The 18831-nt window shown below is 44.4% G+C and overlaps 2 protein-coding genes across 4 annotated transcripts in view; one reads left to right on the forward strand and one right to left on the reverse strand.

The window, feature by feature from the left end:
- Window positions 1-3697: 3697 nt before the first annotated feature.
- Window positions 3698-11511, reverse strand: LOC102941881 (carbonyl reductase [NADPH] 1). Its single transcript, XM_037904360.2, has 4 exons — window positions 11382-11511; window positions 9841-10159; window positions 6077-6184; window positions 3698-5265 (listed from the first exon to the last, which is right to left on the reverse strand). Exons 2-4 carry the CDS (start codon window positions 10124-10126, stop codon window positions 4829-4831), a joined length of 831 nt encoding a protein of 276 aa, XP_037760288.1. The 5' UTR covers window positions 10127-10159; window positions 11382-11511; the 3' UTR covers window positions 3698-4828.
- A 140-nt stretch (window positions 11512-11651) lies between these two features.
- SETD4 (SET domain containing 4) overlaps window positions 11652-18831 on the forward strand; it is a 28039-nt gene continuing 20859 nt past the window's right edge. For all 3 annotated transcript variants that reach the window (XM_007054620.4, XM_037904343.2, XM_037904348.2), the window contains exons 1-5: window positions 11652-11913; window positions 13125-13229; window positions 14313-14408; window positions 15648-15685; window positions 16358-16446. In XM_007054620.4, coding sequence (XP_007054682.3) covers window positions 13157-13229; window positions 14313-14408; window positions 15648-15685; window positions 16358-16446 — 296 coding nt within the window. In that variant the 5' untranslated portion in view covers window positions 11652-11913; window positions 13125-13156. The remainder of the gene's footprint in view (window positions 11914-13124; window positions 13230-14312; window positions 14409-15647; window positions 15686-16357; window positions 16447-18831) is intronic.

Here is an 18831-nt window from a genome sequence, read left to right on the forward strand (position 1 = left end):
CGAAAGTTGCCTCTCCCCTTGTGGGTTCCTGTACCAGCTGCTCCAAGAAGCAGTCATTTAAAGTATCGAGAAATTTTGTCTCTGCATTTTGTCCTGAAGTGACATATACCCAGTCAATATGGAGATAATTGAAATCCCCCACTATTATTAAGTTCTTTATTTTGATAGCCTCTCTAATCTCCCTTAGCATTTCATCATCACTATTACTGTCCTGGTCAGGTGGTCAGTAATAGATCCCTACTGTTTTATTCTTATTAGAGCATGGAATTACTATCCATAGAGATTCTATGGAACATGTGGATTCATTTAAGATTTTTATTTCATTTGATTCTACATTTTCTCTCACATATAGTGCCACTCCCCCACCCCGCACGACCTGTTCTGTTCTTCCGATATATTTTGTACCTCGGAAAGATTGTGTCCCATTGATTGTCCTCACTCCATCGGGTTTCTGTGATGCCTATTATATCAATATCCTCCTTTAACACGAGGCACTTTAGTTCACCCATCTTATTATTTAGACTTCTAGCATTTGTGTACAAGCACTTTAAAAACTTGTCACTGTTTATTTGTCTGCCCTTTTCTTATGTTTCAGATTCTTTGTGGAAATGTTTCTCGTCTGATCTGGCCCATACTTTATCCTCTTCCATCCTCTCCTCCTGACTAAAACCTAGAGAATCTCTATCAACAGATTCTCCTCTAAGAGAAGTCTCTGTCCGATCCACGTGCTCCTCTGCAGCAATCGGCTTTCCCCCATCTTAGTTTAAAAACTGCTCTGCAACCTTTTTAATGTTAAGTGCCAGCAGTCTGGATCCACTTCGGTTTAGGTGGAACCCATCCTTCCTGTATAGGCTCCCCCATCCCAAAAGTTTCCCCAGTTCCGAATAAATCTAAACCCCTCCTCTCTATACCATCGTCTCATCCACGCATTGAGACTCTGAAGCTCTGCCTGCCTACCTGGCCCTGCGCGTGGAACTGGAAGCATTTCTGAGAATGCCACCATAGAGGTCCTGGATTTCAGTCTCTTTCCTAGCAGCCTAAATTTGGCCTCCAGGACGTCTCTCCTACCCTTCCCTACATCATTGATACCTTGGATATGGTCATTGGATAAGGTCTCAGAAGCTACCCCAACAACATAAAGCCACACTTATGGTCTTTCACTGTGCTGGAGCACTGTCCACGTGGGACACTATTGTGCAGCAAGCTGGTGCACTGTAGATTCACATCCTGGCTTGCTGCAACTTGCTGCATAGACAGGCCTTTATTAGTTTTACAATCAGTGTAGCAGTGAGCACTATCAAGTTGGTCTCATCAGGCCCTTGTGTTCAGGTTGCATTTTCCTTCATGACTATTTTTATTATTAAAATAGGTTGATTTCTTTGGGTGTAAATCAACAACTGACAGCTTGTATGCAAAGAGCATTCTGGATACTTTGACCAGTAAAAATACAAGTATTGCAGCTACACATCCTAAATATCAAGTACACACGGCATATCATAGTATCCTGACAATATTTATTTCATTTATGTTTATGGACCTGTATTCAGGATAACATGAAATTGTTACTGACTGTCTCGAATTGTGTTCTCACATTTTTTGGTGCCTGGTGAAATAGAAAGTGGCTATAATATGCAGAAATGTAGTAAAGCTCCAATAATAGGTTGCTTCCCTTCCACTATTTCATTTGGGAGCGCGCTTGTTTATGCTCAGATCGCAAACATTGGACAGGGCCAGATTGAGTGGTATTTCTGTGTTGCTGAGTATGCCTGGGAGGCAGTTTGAATTAGTTTTTCATTTGGTATTATTATTACATTATATTTATTACAGCAGCGATACTCAGATCTCAGTGGTTCAGGAGCCAAATTAGCGATCAACATTACCAAGAAGAGCCACAGTAGCGTGAATGACAGGGGAAATATTTAGTTTTATATATCTATAATATTCCCACAGCAAGTAAGTTGATAACTTAAGTGGCTGATAACATAGTAAAAGCCTCCTGATGGGCTAATGATTAAACCACACTGTGTGTTAATATCATGTGCTGCAGAGACCCGCAGGAGACACATTAAAGAGCCACTTGCGGCTCGTGAGCCCCAGTCAAAGTGTCACTGTGTTACATTTATGCCTAAGGCCCCATTGTACGAATGCATAGTAAAAGACAGTCCCTGTGCTAATGAAGTTACAATCTAAAATAATCCTGATAAATCAGGTTTACCCGCTATCCTTACATCTCAATCTGTGCATAGAAGCCTGGGGATGAAAGTTTGGAAGAAAGATTAGGGAGAAAGAATTATAAAAATACTTAAAAAAAACAAACAAAAAAAAATTTCATTGCCTCTCTTGGGCGTATTGGTCAGGGCATTCAACACAGAGCTGGAATAAATTAAAATAATTTGTTTACATGGCACTATCAAGCAGTTGAACTGTTCATGTTTTGTAGTATTAGAAGAGTGAGGTGAAAATCAGCAATAAAATGTTATCCTATTTTTTGTGTTACCAGAGGAACTAGGTTAATTTATTCTGAAGCTGTGGACAAAAGGCTAGGACTACCTGAATTTATTAATTCGCTGTGGGCATGAGAATAACACAGAATGTGAATTAATTTACAAAGGGTTAAAATTACTCTCAGGGTGAATCTGACTATAGATCTAATATCTCCAAGCTTTTACTTTGAATTATCAAACTACTCTTTAGCTTCAGAAGATTGAGTATCCCAGATGGATCCTACTCTCATTGAAGTCAATGGGATTTTGCTGCAGACTTCAGTGGGAGCAGAATGAGGCCCTATTTACTGAAGAGTTTGAGGAAGCATTCAACCAAACAGCATATACAGTTTCTTGGGGACTTCTGGGCTGAGAATATAATGGTTTGCAGGAACGGTTTAGCATTAATCTATGCCAAGTCATCCATCTTTCCCATCTCACTTAAAATGAAAGGACTTTCTATTCCAGAGGTGGGCAAAATACGGCCCACGGGCCACGTCCGGCCCGCGAGACTGTTCTGCCCGGCCCCTGAGCACCTGGCCCAGGAGGCTTGCCCCTGGCCCCTCCCTCACTATTTCCCCTCTCATGTAGTCATGCGGGCAGTGGGGCTGTGAGCTCCTCTCCTGCCGCTCTGAGTGGCATGCTAAGGGGGTGGCAGCAGCGCGGCAGTGGGGGGGTTGGGTAGAGGGTCCCGGGGGGCAGTCAGGGGACAGTTGGATGGGGCGGAGGTTCTGGGGCGGTCAGGGGCTGGGGAACAGGGGGGGTTGGATAGGGCGTGGGAGTCCTGGGAGGCCTGTCAGGGGGCGGGGATGTGGATAGGTCAGGGAAGTCAGGGGACAGGGAGCAGGGGGGTTGGATAGCAGGTGGGATCCCAGAGGGGGCGGTTTAGGGCAGGGGGTCCCAGGAGGGGGCAGTCAGGGGACAAGGAACAGGGGGAGGTTGGATGAGGTGGGGGTTCTGAGGGGGACAGGCTGTTTGGGGAGGCACAGCCTTCCCTACCTGGCCCTCCATACAGTTTCGCACCTTGATGTGGCCCTTGGGCCAAAAAGTTTGCCCACCCCTTTTCTATTCCAAACTGATATGGTTACTTTTAAGATCAAATAGTTAGACATTATAATCTCACCAGGAACAGTATGTGAAATCACTAAAAAGAAACACACCTCTTCCCCCCCCCACACTACCTGCTAAAAAGAATATAAATTTCAACAAATCCATTTTAGCTTATTAAACTACACTTTATTTAATAAGTTTTCATACTTTTAAGAACTAAATTAAGGCACAGTTTAATTCATGCATTATTCCAAACTGCAATTATTTTGTAATAGCAGAAACCTTGTGTGTATTCTATAAACCCTAATAAGATACTAGAAATGGCAAAGACATTTACAGATGCTTAATTATTATTGGTACCAACAATAAATCAGTAATATCTGATACTGTTTCTGGACTGCATCTCACATATACAGAACTCCTCGCTTAATGTCATAGTTATGCTCCTGAAAAATGCAACTTTAAGCGAAACAATGTTAAGCGAATCCAATTTCCCAAGAAGAATTAATGTAAATGGGGCGGGGGGGAGGAGGGGGGTTAGGTTCCAGGGAAATTTTTTTTCCACCAGACAAAAAACTATATTATAGTTTATTATTTTTTTATATAATTCCCCCCCCAATAAATTTGTTAGCCTAAGGTGCTACAAAGACTCCTCATTGTTGTTAATGTAGCCTCACACTCTACAAGGCAGCACGAATGGAGAGAGGGGAGAAAGCATGGCAGACAGAGACACACACACACCCTGTGTGTGTGAGAGAGATGAACATTGCCTTTAAAAAGGATCAGGAACTTGAGACAGCAGCTGTGGTCCTGTCCCCACCCTGCTCCATATGGAGAAGGGGTAAGGGGGGGCAGGAATAGGGGGGAGGGGGACACCCTGACATTAGCCTCCCTCTTCTCCCCCCTCCCCTGCACAGCAAGCAGGAGGCTCCCAGGAGCAGCTCCAAGGCAGAGGGAAGGAGCAGCACATGGCAGTGGGGGGAGGGACAACTGAACTGCTCGCAATTGGTAGCCTGCTGGGTGGCTTCTGTACAGGGAACTTATGGGAGTGGGGAGCTAATCGGGGGGCTACCAGTCCACCCTGGTTCCAAGCTCCCACCAGCTAGCTGCAACTGGCTGCTCTTCCTGCAAGTAATGGACAAAACAGGCAGCTGCCAAACAATGCTGTAAGGGAGCATTGCACAACTTTAAACAAGCATATTCCCTAATTGATCAATGTAACAATGAAACAACGTTATCCAGGACGACTTTTAATGAGGAGTTACTGTATAAATAAAAGGACCGTCAAGGCAAGTTTACCACTTTTGCACCTTCTTTTCACTAACAAACTGCCCATGAGGCCCATCAGCACCAGGGGCCAAAAGGGCTAAGTAAACTGGAGTCTCGGCTCCCTCATCCGGACTTTTAGTGGCATTGGGACCTGCCATGTCGGTTCTCACCCATCCAGGGCAACAGGCATTTAGAAGAATTTGATCAGCTTTCCTTTCTTCGTTCAACATCCGGGCCTGGATTCTGGACAAGACCGTGACTCCAATTTTGGACACACCGTAAGCAGTATTTGGCCAGCCCTCCTTCTCATGCACTCCGTTCTTGGTATCTTCCACAAACTTTGTCATGAGTTTCACTAGCTCCTCCTCAGTGATTGTGTCACTACGAAACTTCCGCTGCAGATCTTGGCTACATCTTGCCAGAGCTGATACGCTTACCATGCTAGATACATTCACTACTCTGCCTGTTAAAAGAAAATTATAAATAAATATATAAACCATGCCCATACACAATGTTAGGTCTTGATCCTGCAAAGTGCTCCACAAAGGTCTATGATTGCTTTGAAGAACCACAGTTTAAAAACCAAACCAACAGACACTGTTGGATGTAATGGAATTCCTAGCAAATATTTGACATGACCCACCGCTACAATTTTAAATAGGGATATTTCTGAATAAATAAACAAACCTGATCCTGCAAACACTCACTGCCAAACACTGTGCTTACTTCCGTGAATAATCCCATTAAAAAAAAAAAACACAACAAAAATGGGCGTATAATGTACATAAAGTGAAACTTCTCTGCAGGGAGACAGCAACAAGACTAGGGAGCTGGGTTTCTTCAGTGACTGTAGGTACAAGTCTGTACAGCACACTGAACTCAGCTTCAGTGCTCCATTTTTGTGAGCAAGTAGGACACAGAAATATCTCCATTTTCTCCTGTCTGAAGCAAGGACAGATGAGGCAGCTAGGCAGTGTGGAAAAAATATTGACAGGCCTTCATTTCTGCATAACGGCACAGATAAGCACTTCCGGAATAAACCATTAGTAAAGAAAAGGATTGGAATAGAAGCAACTTTAGATTTAAAAAGCAGAGACATTCTGTGTGTCAAGACGTGCATGCAAGCTATTCTTGTCTTTTTATCTTTGATGCAGCAGAAATGCACTGGTACTCCTGTGGGCAGCGAATTCGTAACAGAGGGTAGGGTTTGCCGCCTTGTGAGAAGCAAGAGTTGTTCTTAAATGATACTTTGATATTTCTTAGGTTATACTTACCATGAGGCTTTATGAGAGGTAGCAACTCCATGCAGACATCCCTTGTTGCAAAAAAGTTTGTCCTCATTGTAACCTCCGCTTGAGTAGCAAATGGAGTGGTATCAGCAACTGTTCATAGGGAGAAGAAAAAATATATAACACTGAAGTTTATGTTTACAGGTTAATGGGAAAAAACAGGTCTCTGAAAACTAGAGTTAATCCTAATTCCTTCTACAGTAGTCATTTCTGGTTAAATTAGGAAGCAGATGTTTAACAGAGAAAGTGCAGAAAAGTAACAGGTACATGGTGCTGCAAAGATTAACATTTTAAAATGCAAAGGCCCAAATATGCAATATTAGATTAGTAGAAGATTGAGAAGATTTTCCCCTGCTAAGAACTCTTAGTTTAGAGTTCTGTGCTCCCCCTCCACAAGAGCTGATGACATAACTGATGCCTCAAAACAGAGCAGGGAGCTGCATTCTTTATACAGATTTAGAGCTCAATCCTATGTATTAGGCAATGGCTGGGTTGTTGCTGGTTGTGTTGTCGAGTTGCAGCATGAGTTTGTGAGCCAGGATGATGAGTGCTGCACAGAGATAGGATTCCCATGCAGCAACATCAAGCTTTTGGAGAACTGCAGGAAATGGGGGCAACGAAGCCTGTTTCTTTGTGGCAGGGAAGGAAGCAACAGGGAGCAATGTCAATCTGTAGTAGGTACTCAGATTTAAAAATTTTATTAAGACGATTAAAAAAAAATTAATGGTACAGAGTTTAAGCATAGAAGTTTCTGGTTATCAGGGAACAACACAGAGATTATCAAGGGGTGCAAAGTTCGGTTTAAGATCGGGTGGCGTAAGGAATACATAATCTGCAATATCCCTGATTGGAGGCAGAAGGTTAATGGGTCAAAGTACAGACATCGAGATATGAGGGTATGTTGTTCATATAATGGCTATGTTCAGGTGTGGAGTATAATGAGTGGATATGATGATGAGGATGGATTGACCCTCATTTGGTGAGATTTAAGGTTCAGTGAGTTTATGGGTCTAGTTCCTATGGTCCAACAGAAGTACTACAAGGATGAGAGCTCTCCAAGTAGTGTAAATAGATACCAATTGTTGTAGTCCCCTTGCTAGATACAACATACCTGCAGGCAACTCTAAGGTGGAGCTGTAACTGAACACCTATTGCTTAAACTAATGGAGATATTCCTTAACGGCTTTGTTAATAACCACCTTAACTTTTCTCTTGAGCAATGTGCCAGGGCACCACTATTTGCAGAACACTGAGCAGTATATTAACACTGAGACATGAGGCCCAATTCACCACTGATTTCAATGGTTTCAGCATCAAACAGCAGTAAAGCAGTGGTGGGCCAAGATAACAGCTCCCAAATAAGAAATGTAAACTGTAACTAGGATGTAAGAGTTTTTGTTCTTTATCAACATTTGCAAGATTTACTACATTTTAAAATCTCTTTTAAGCAGATTTCCCCAGAGCTCAGGGCAGATGGCTGCGGTTTGTGAGTTGTCGCAAAAAAATATGTATTATCCACTCTGTGTGACAAATAACCTTTGCTAGAATCCTCAAGCACTATTAAAAGTTCTGTGCAGTCATTACATGGCAAGCACTTCCCACTATGCGTACACCTTACAAAGAGATGTTTCTGTTGAGACAGTGATTTATGGATGAATACGTTGAACAATAAATCAGTTTAATGCCAAATCAGGTATTTGAAGGGCAACAATATTCAGGCCACAGAGGAATTCTTTAAAATGGTACAAGAGGCAATCAGAGTAACAGGATTAAATTAAGGAAAGGACAATTTAGGCTAAACATCAAGAGAAGCCTCCCGACAAAAAGAGTCCTATAATATTTCAGTCTCCCAAAGTAAGTAGAGGAAACTACAATGGCAGGAATAGCTTCTAAGCAGTCTGTTTATTTATATAGTGCTCATCACCATGGTAATTGGCTCCCTAAGGGTATTTCTTTCCTGCAGAGTTAAATTGCATTATCTACACTCCCTGGCCTCTCATGCCTAGATAGAAAGAGAGCAGCCACTCTGCAAAGCAATCCTTCAGCTGCAGAGTGACTGGTTTAGTAACAGAGTAGCAGTATCCCCACTGCATTACTTCAGCAGCACTTGAGCATGAACCCATGATCCCAGATGGACCAGCTAGCTCAAGTTTAAAGAACCACTTCTCTCAAGCTAGAGATCTGTGTGTGGGGCCAGGAGTTGGGTTATATAATCTGAGTTATTTCTTGAGCTAACACAGCAGTGAAGACAAGATCAAAAATGTGATCTGATAAAACACCAGAAAAATGTCAGGTAGGGAACAGTTCTCTGCTGGCACGGGGATGAGCTGGGTATCATCATACTTGGTTGCCGCTCTAGCTAGCATGATACTGATGTAAGCAGTGTCAGGATGAGCTGCACCCTGACATCTGGTGGTGAGATGTGGCAAGTGTGGAAAAAAACTTCAGGGGCCGATCTCATTTGCATAGGCACACCCACCCCGCCTAGACTGAGGCCATAGCTGCCCTAATGGTCACTTTGGCTGCTGTGGGATCCCCAGTTTCTCTGTTATTGGGGTAGGAAGAATAAATTGTTATTACCCTGATTATGGGAACTGTGCTTGGAACTGTACTTGGCCTTTTGTTATGATGGAGGGACTCACCATCAACTACGTATCACTCGCTAGGCAAGGGTCATGGGTTCCAAAACTGTGTGAATACAGAGAGACTCAAGACAGGTATTAGTACCTGGTGATGTGGGCCCCTTTGTGAGGGCCTGAAGCACCAATTGCACCTCTGTCTCTCTCTACTGTGGAATGTCAGAGCTAATTTTGGGTCTATTAAGAGTCTTGCTATAGGTACTGTGCTGCATTCACTTTGGCCTTATGGTACACCAGCACTAAGGCTCCCACTACTATGAGCTGAAATCACTGAGAGCTGAAATCACTGAGCACTGTGTCAAGTAGTGGGGAGCCGGAAGATCTAGAGTGCAGTGGTGCTGTTTGTGGCTAGGCTGGCAGAGCGGTTCGTGAGACGGCGAGCTGTGCAGAGCGGAGCCGTTCGTGAGACAGCGAGCTGAGCAGAGCTGTTCGTGAGACAGCGAGCTGTGCAGAGCAGAGCCGGTTGTGGTGGAGCGGAGCCGTTCGTGAGACAGCGTAGCAGAGCAGAGCCCTGTGGGGCAGTCAGCTTCAGGACACGTAAGGTGCCCCGTACCCCTTTCCCCCACACACAGGCACATTTTAGCCAGACTGGGGAGTAACACTCTGCAGATGAACTTTTGAACTCTGGGGCTGGACTTTTTGGACTTTGGGTGATTTGTGGATTGCTGGACTCAAGAGACGTTTGGGTGCTGGGACTCAAGAACCCGAGGGAAAGGGGCATGCCCCAATTTGCTTGGGGTGGGTTTTTTTTGCTCATGGGTTGTGTTATGAATCCTGTTGGTGGTGTTTCCCCAACATAATGCCACATTGTTTCTCTCTGTTATTAAAAGGCTTTTTGCTACACTCAGACTATGTGCTTGCGAGAGGGGAAGTATTGCCTCTTGAAGGCGCCCAGCGGGGGTGGTATATATTTGTCCCAGGTCACTGGGTGGGGGCTCGAGCCGGTTTGCATTGTGTTATTGGAATGGATCCCCTAGATATTGAACCCGGCCCTTGTTGCTGCCAACTCTGATGGGCAGAAGGGTTACACTTGTAAAAACAAACAACACCTACTCATCATTCTTCATGTAATTTACAGCTCAAAGCCTTGCCAATAAGTCAGCATTGTACCTTTGAAAGCAATCCCTGCGTTGTTAACCAGCACATTCAGCCCACCATACTTCTCCTTCAGGAAGTCCCGCAGAGTCCGGATACTCTGCAGATTATCAACGTCCAGCTGGTGGAAAAGCGGGCTCAGTCCCTCCTCCTGCAGTTTTGTCACTGCAGTCTGACCCCGTCCTGGGTCCCGGGCTGTCAGGTACACATCCCCAGTGAACTGCTTACACAGAGCCCGCACAATAGCAAATCCAATCCCTTTGTTGCCCCCGGTCACCACAGCTACTGGGGTGCTGGACATCCTCCTGGACTAGTGGATGGCAAAATAAGCTCACTGCAACAGGCAAAAGAATATAGCTGTATATATTTGGTTATTGTCACTATGCACACCTTCCTGCTCACTCTCTATGCAATTTTCTGCCAAGGTACATTTCTCTCCAGTTGCCAAACCAAGAAATAATTGGGCAAAATGAGGTTGGTCTCCAGTTTTTCAAGAAAAAAGAAAAGGTGTACTTGTGGCACCTTAGAGACTAACAAATTTATTGGAGCATAAGCTTTCGTGCGCTACAGCTCACTTCATCCGTTAGTCTCTAAGGTGCCACAAGTACTCCTTTTCTTTTTGCAGATACAGACTAACACGGCTGCTATTCTGAAACCAGTTTTTCCAGGGCACTCATCCAGGAGCTTCCTTCTTCAAAGTGCTTTGCAAATGGATGCGAGGCAAAGAGCGGACTAGAGCAAGCAGGGACAGGGCTGGCCTTAGGGGTGAGCCACCCTACGATCGCCAAGGGGCACCATGGTTAAGGGGGCGCTGTGTGGCAGTGCAGAGGTATGCACTACTAGTGTTGAGTCAGAAGCTGCTCCCAGCTGGCAGGGGAGTGCCGCGTGGGAGGCACCCAGATTTCTCCCAGACCCTGCTTCGTCCTGCCAGAGGAACATGGGGGATATAAGTGACGCACAGATACTGCTCTACTCTGCCCCGTTCCTCCTTGTCCCCCTGGGAGGCTGGGCTACTGCTGTCCTGTCCTTCCCTTACGCAGTCCAGATAGGGAAAGTGCCCAGAGGTCACTCCTTGCTCCGCCCTCCCAGCCCCTTAGGGATGTGTGGAGGAGCAGCATTGGAGGGGGGAGAGTGAGTAGCAATGCCAATTGCTCCATACATCCAGCTTATTTCCCCATGTGGGCACAGGAGGGGGGTGGTGCATGGGTTAGGAGCAAAGAGGGCACAGTGCAGGGGTTAGGGGTGCAGGAGGGGGAACGGGGCAGGGATTAGGGGGAACGTGGTGTGGGGAGCCCACCGGGGCTATGAGCAATGGGGGGGGGGGGGCGGCACCACGCCCATGGGAACCAGGGGCACCAAAATACAAATTCACCCAGGGCACCATTTTCCCTAAGGCAGGACCTGCACAAGAAATGAGGTCTGATCTCCGTAACAAGTAAGGGCAGGCTGCAAGGAACGCTTTAGGCAAGCTGCCCCCCACCCCCGTAGGCGGGTGGGTGGGTGGGTTGGTTGGGGAAGGGACTGCTAGGGGGGACGAAAGCAATTTGCAAACTCACCTCTAGCAATGCGTAGCTCAGCCTCTTTAGCTGCTTCAGGCTCCTGCTCTAAGAGCCAATGGTGTTTATGCATCAGCCTGGAAGGGCTGATCGGAGAGGGCGGGGCGCTCTTTTCGCAGATAGGGACGCTGCGCCCGCCTGATTAGAGCACAGCGAGCCACGAGAGAGCTGGAGGCGGAGCGCGTGTTAGATGGATGGCTTTGCGGGCGGCCTGCAGCTCCGCGCTGGGAGGGTCACTGGGGGAGAGGCGGCAGGAAACACGTGGCTGCGCGGTGGCGGAGGGGTGGTGGGCGCAAGCAGTCTGGCCACCGGGGCCTGGCTTGGGTGTACGTGAGGCTTTTGCTTTACCATGTGCTCGCTGTGCGAGACCTGAAGCTGGAACCGGAAGGCCGTATTTTAAATAGCATTATTGACAGGCATTAGCGGGCAGGCTTTTTTTTTTTTTTAAAGCTCTTTGTCTGATTGCAGCTCGGGAACGAACCAGAAAACGTAGCCAGGGGTGCTCCAGCCAGCGATCGGAGCTGTGAACACGGTGGGTTGGTGCAGCTCTCTCCCGTGGTGCTAGAGACGTGTTCGTTATTTATTTAATCTCTTGCTCAGGGCTCTGAAAATCCAAGGTGCCGGAAGGAATACAGGGGCACAGTAGTATTTATTATGGCTACTCCATTCGGCATGCAGTTGATAATGCAACCGGGGCTCAGGGGCGGCTCTACCAATTTTGCCGCCCCCAGCAGGCGCCGCTGAATTCCCGCCGCCGCCGAATTGGCGCCGCGTTTCTTTCACTTCGAGTTAAGCTATGGTTCAGTTCCGATAATGACAGTAGGGTCACGTGGCACGGTCCACATTGCAGTAGCAACCACACGCTCACCTGTAAGATGTGCTTACAAGTAATTTAGTCAAATATATCAAAGGAATATGTGTAACTTGACTACTTGAAATTTATAAATTTGTTAGTCTCTAAGGTGCCACAAGTACTCCATAACTCTGTAGGTATATTAGGAAATATTTTATATGTTGTGGGTTAGAGTTAGGGTTGTTATTGGAATAACATGTTAATTTTTTCCATGCCAGTATTGTCATTCATTGAATAAATGGACTGCAAAGGTAGTGGAATATTTATGTAAATTATGTGTGTTATGTTCAGACTTTTAAATGCAGTGGTGGTGTAGCTGTGTCAGTCCCTGGATATTAAAGAGACCACGTGGGTGAGGTAATATTTTTTTTTATTGAACCAACTTCTGTTATAGCTTGAAGGCCTGGTTCACCCACAGAAGTTGGTCCAGTAAAAGGATACTTCCTCACTCACCTTATTTCTCTCGTACTTTTTAATTGAAGATAGTTATTTTAAGTGTTCTTGCTGTGAATTTTATCTATGGATTATATTATTCACTGTATCAACATAACTGTAAATTAATAATGTTTCTGAGTGGACACTGCCTTATTTTTAAATGTAGAAATGGGAGCACCTCTGTTTCCCATGGGTATTATGCCCAGTTCTTAGGTAAGGAGGACAGCATGGGATGGAAGCTTTTTGCTTCCCACTCCTCTCCTTGCATTGCTCATTCAAGTGCTTGTGTGTCCTGTGTTTTCTGAGATGAAAAGCTGAAGCATGTTGAATATAAAGAGCTTGAATTTCTTTTGCGTATATTTATAAAAGTTTGGAGTGAGTTATCTTCTGTATGTATGCAGGAACCGAAAGAAATATCAAAAAAGAACTTGGCTGTTTTCCCATTTTTCATTCAGGTTGTATACCTAAGGTGAAGTCTTTTCTTACCATGAGGAAAAATAAAGGTCGGACTGGTAGAAAGAGAAGAAGAAAACAATACAGCAGTTTGCCTTCAAATGGAGGTACTGTATGTTTTCATCTAGTCTTCACTTGCATTCAGGGAAGCAACAGAATAATTAGCTACTTGGCAAGGGATCTTTCTGCAGTCTGTGCATGTTAGAACTCCTACATGTCTTCATAGAATATCAGGGTTGGAAGGGACCTCAGGGAGATCATCTAGTCCAACCCCCTGCTCAAAGCAGGACCAATCCCCAGTTTTTGCCCCAGATCCCTAAATGGGCCCCCTCAAGGATTGAACTCCTAACCCTGCGTTTAGCAGGCTAATGCTCAAACCACTGAGCTTTTACAAGAGTAATCATGGATATCAGTCGTTATGTGTGAACAACCATTTTATTTTCTGGTTTTAATATGCTTTAACTTGCAGTCTTTCTTTGTCCATGTTTAGCTTTGAGAGTTCTGTTTTCTGGTTGAAGGATGATACAGTATTACTCTGAGTTTTATCTTGTAACATGCTGAGTGATTCCTGGTCATACTAAATACTCTCAATTTCCAGTGAAATCAGTGACATTAAGGGTATTCGGTACCTAACAGAACTGATGCCTCTTTTTCACTATCTTATGTTGTGTCATGTTATAAAATACCATTCTATGTATAAGGTAAAAGTCTACTACAGCAGTACTTCTCAACCAGGGGTACTCGGAAGTCTTCTGGGGGATACATCAACTAATCCTGATATTTGCCTAGTTTTACAACAGGCTATGTAAAAAGCACTAGTGAAGTCTGTACAAACTAAAATTTCCTACAGACAATGACTTGTTTGTACTGCTCTATATACTATCCCCTGAAATGTAAGTACAATATTTATAATCCAGTTGATTTATTTTAGAATTATATGGTAAAAATGAGAATGTAAGCAATTTACATTTACAATTTAGTGTGCTGTGCCACTTTTGTATTTTGATGTCTGATTTTGTAAGCAAGTAGTTTTTAAGTGAGGTGAAACTTGGGGATACGCTAGACAAATCAGACTCCTGAAAGGGGTACAGTAGTCTGGAAAGGTTGAGAGCCACTGTACTACGGTACAAGTGCACTGTGTTTTTAATTAAACTATATGCTATAAGTTAATCACTCTTCTCTTCATTTAGTAAACCAGAGTCACAAACTGGAATATATACAACTTAGGAAGTGGCTGAAAGAGAGGGGGTTTGATGACCGAAATTTAAGACCAGCACAGTTTTCAGGTAATACTTTAATTGCTTATTGATCCTAGGTTGTCCGGTTCTCACTCTGGTTTTATCCCCATCTGGCTGGTTTTCTTCAGGAATGAGTCTTCAGCGTACAGACATTACGGACCCAAATCCTTCAAACAAATGCATGCATGAGTAATTTCACGCACACAAGTAGACTCTGGCCCACATACTGTACGCTGTCCCTCATGAGGGGGTTCTTATGCTGTTGCAAATTGCTATGGAAGCCAAAGGGGCTGTGCGTGGGCAGCGGGGTACACTCACATAGTACTTCTTCTAGGATTGCTGTCATAGGCATTAAAGAAGCTAGTCACATTTGTAAAATACTGTTGCGTAAGTGTTTACCGGCTGAGGGGCTAAGCTTGTAACCATTTCCTCATTTGTTCTGGCAGACTGACTAACTAAACCTATCAGCATTTAGAGATGGAATGCAGATAGCAACGATAATAAACAGTTCAAATTTGAGTGGATTGTTTACTGTGTGTGTCTTTAATAATAATAATCTTTAAAAATCTTTAGAAAATTAAATTAGAAGGCAGCAGATAGTACGTAGTATAAATTGAGAAACAACTGCAGAGATATTGCAGGGTGACAACTAAAACACTAAAAGAAAAGGAGTACTTGTGGCACCTTAGAGATTGTTAGTCTCTAAGGTGCCACAAGTCCTCCTTTTCTTTTTGCGAATAAAGACTAGCACGGCTGCTACTCTGAAACTAAAACGCTGAGTGTAAAATAACTAGCAAGAAAAGCTAGAAGCAGGGGAGGAAAAAAAGTGGTTTTTAAGCCAAGATTTGGGAAAAAAATGAGTGAAGCTGAGGGATGCAGGAAGATTGTTCAGATGGCAGGAGTTGCAGAGCCGAAGACTTTCTTTCATAAGTGATAAGAATGTGGGAGACAGCAGAGAAGAGATTGAAGCTAGAGGAAGAAGGAGAGAGAGAGAAATAAGAGCCCATATCTTCAAAGGTAATTAGGTGCCTCTCTCTTATTTAAATCAGTAGATGTTAAGTGTCTAAATACCTTTGAGTATCTGGACCAAGATTCATACATAAGCTTCAACTAGTCCATGGGGGACTTTTAAAAATGGTTTTTATGTTATATAAGAAATATGTTCATTTTCATGACGTTTCCTTTTTCAGACCAGTTTTAATTCGTAGTGTTTTGTTGTAGTCTGATTGAGAAGTCTGAAGATTGTATACTGTATTGTAATCATTCTTTTTGTTCCTGCTATTTCAGATACGGGAAGAGGTCTAATGACCACAAAAGCCTTTCAGGTTAGTATTTTCTTTGTTATGGCTTTTATTACATGTACTGCAGGAGCAGCTGGAGATTTTCTGGGCCCTAATCAAAATTGCTTCTGGGAGAGCCTAAAAGTCTAGAGGGGAGTCTAAGATGATATAGTTTATAATCAGGAGCTGGAATCCCCCATGCTAATATAAGGCTACATGTACTCTGCACGACACTGTGGACTACGGGGGTGTGAATTGCAAAGGGCACCAAAATGTTGTGCTTTAACTGTCCTCTGTGGACACTGCAGGCATGAACTAAAAGGTACCTAGTTTGTGTTAATGTAGTCCTGTTTGAAAGGGACACAAAGGAGCCATAACCTGGGTGTAAATGCTCAGTAGAAAATTCCCCTATCAAAGGGGTCTTGCTCCAAGTATGGTGTATTCTGTTCAAGGGGAAAGGTGATGCTTCTCAGCCAGTCACCAGCCTACCCAGAGACTGTTTATCCTCTGTCAGGACATCCTACCACACACTGCACAAACTTCCTGCATTGCTGGACCACCAGAATTTTACAACTACCATGATCTCCGCTGAAGCTGTGGTCATATCTGTTTGCCTCCTGGCTCTGGTGTGCTCTGGGACATTTCTCTACACCGATGAATTGTGCGTCCATGGCTCATTTTCAATCTGACTTTTAGTCTGTTTGATTTTTCTCAAAGGCAGGGGAACTGATTATTTCGTTGCCGGAGAAATGCTTGCTCACCACTGGTACTGTCCTTAGTAGCTACCTTGGGGAAAACATTGCAAAGTAAGTGTGGAGGAGGGAAAGAAAATCTCTTAAGAAATTCCTCTGTTGGTGTTTATAGGGTGCTCACACACTGGTAGATTATTCATTTGAATTTGTGTTAGGGCCTCAATCTGTAAAGCCTAATTTACACATGTATGTGACCCAAGAAACTCTGGATGCCAAATGGCAACAGGTACAGGGATCCTCTGGGTTCACCAAATAGGGTGACCAGATAGCAAGTGTGAAAAATCGGGACGAGGGTGGGAGGTAATAGGAGCCATATTAAAAAAGCCCCAAATACAGGGACTGTCCCTATAAAATCGGGACATCTGGTCACCCTATCACCAAATAATGTCATGTAAGGTCTCTAATGGAAACTTGTGTCATAATAATTGCAAAATGGATGTATAGATACACTGAAAATTATGTCCTTAAGGTCTGTGACTAGGGACTGATAACCGGAAAGGTGAAAAGCAGGTTTTCTTTCTGGCAAGAAATGTTTGGTTCAAAATGGGCATCCATTTATAGTCTGAGCTGAGTGCTAATGAAGGATTGTGGAATCTTCAAAGACAGGAAATTTACAGGAAGAAGTATATGAGCAGAGGAGAGCTCTGTTTCCTAAGTAAGGACAATGAACTTTGGGGCAGCGTTCCCTCTAATTTTTCCCACCCATGTGCAGAATGAATTCTGTTATGTGCACCAATATGGAGGTAGTGTGTGACAGAGTGTGGGAGGGGGCTCAGGGCTGGGAAAGGAGGTTGGAGTGCGGGCCCTGAGGGGGGGCCGGGGATGAGGGGTTTGAGGTGCAGGCTGCCCTGGGGCTATGGTGGGGAGAGAGGACTCTGCCCAGCTCTCCCGCTCAGCCCAGGTGCTGCTGCGGGGAAGGAGGGGTGGCTTTCCCTGCCGGGGCTGGGACCAGGGGAGGGGCGCCTCTCCCTCTCCCACGGCTGCGGCAGGTCAGGCCTGGGCTGGGTTAGGGCCAGGGGAGGGGCGCCTCTCCCACGGCAAGTCTCGGACGGGCTGGGTTGGGGCCCGGGTGCCTCTCCTGCAGCCATGGCAGGTCCGTGGCTGGGTTGGGTCTGGGGAGAGGTATCTCTCCCCGCCAGAGCCCTGAGCTTAATGAGCTGCTGTGTGAGCATACAGCTTAGAAGGAGCTTAGTTTGGGTGTATAACTAAGGGGTTTGGAGGTACACCTTCATCCTTCATCTAGGAAGTAAATTGACAGAGGGTTTGCTTCATGAAAAAGGGATTTCTGCCAGGGTTGGTTGAAAACTCTTGAAATAAATTTGGGTAAGATGTCCTGCTTTAGACAGAAGGATTACTTGTTAAGTTAGGGTTTAGAATGCATGTTATGATTTTGTTTTATATGTAACCATTTATTCCCATTTCTCACACTGGTTTTTATTTGAATCTCCTCTTAAATAAATTTTCCTTTTGTTTATAATTGACCTCAAGTGCTGTGCATAATAGCGGGGAGCGATAGTCTAAGGTAAAACTGCTAAACCATGGTAAGAACATGAGAACAGCCATACTGGGTCAGACCAAAGGTCCATCTAGCTTGGTATCCCCTCTTCCGACAGTGGCCAATGCCAGGTGCTTCAGAAAGAATGAACAGAACAGGTAATCATCAAGTGGTCCATCCCTGTCGCCCATTCCCAGCTTCTGGCAAACAGAGGCTAGGGACACCATCCCTGTCCATCCAGGCTAATAGTAATTGATGGACCTATCCTCCATGAACTTATCTAGTTCTTTTTTGAACCCTGTTATAGTCTTGGCCTTCACAACGTCCTCTGGCAAAGAGTTCCACAGACTGACTGCGTTGTGTGAAAAAATATTTCCTTTGATTTGTTTTAAACCTGCTGCCTATTAATTTCATTTGGTGACCTCCGGCTCTTGTGTTTTGAGAAGGAGTAAATAACACTTCCTTCTTTACTTTCTCCACACCAGTCATGATTTTATAGACCTCTATCATATCCTCTCTGTCGTCTCTTTTCCAAGCTGAAAAGTCCCAGTCTTATTAATCTCTCTTCATACGGAAGCCGTTCCATACCCCTAATCAATTTTGTTGCCCTTTTCCAGTTCCAATTTATCTTTTTTGAGATGGGGCGACCACTCAAATACTGCACGCAGTACTCAAGATGTGGGCATACCATGGATTTATATAAAGGCAATATGGTATTTTCTGTCGTCTTATCTATCCCTTTCTTAATGATTCCCAGCATTCTGTTTGCTTTTTTCACTCCTGCTGCACATTGAGTGGATGTTTTCAGAGAACTATCTACAATGACTCCAAGGTGTTTCTTGAGTGGTAACAGCTAATTTAGACCCCATCGTTTTATATGTGTAGTTGGGATTATGTTTTCCAAAGTGCATTACTTTGCATTTATCAACATTGAATTTCATCTG

Source organism: Chelonia mydas, chromosome 1, assembly GCF_015237465.2.
Source record: "Chelonia mydas isolate rCheMyd1 chromosome 1, rCheMyd1.pri.v2, whole genome shotgun sequence".
In the NCBI taxonomy this organism is placed as follows: domain Eukaryota; kingdom Metazoa; phylum Chordata; order Testudines; family Cheloniidae; genus Chelonia; species Chelonia mydas.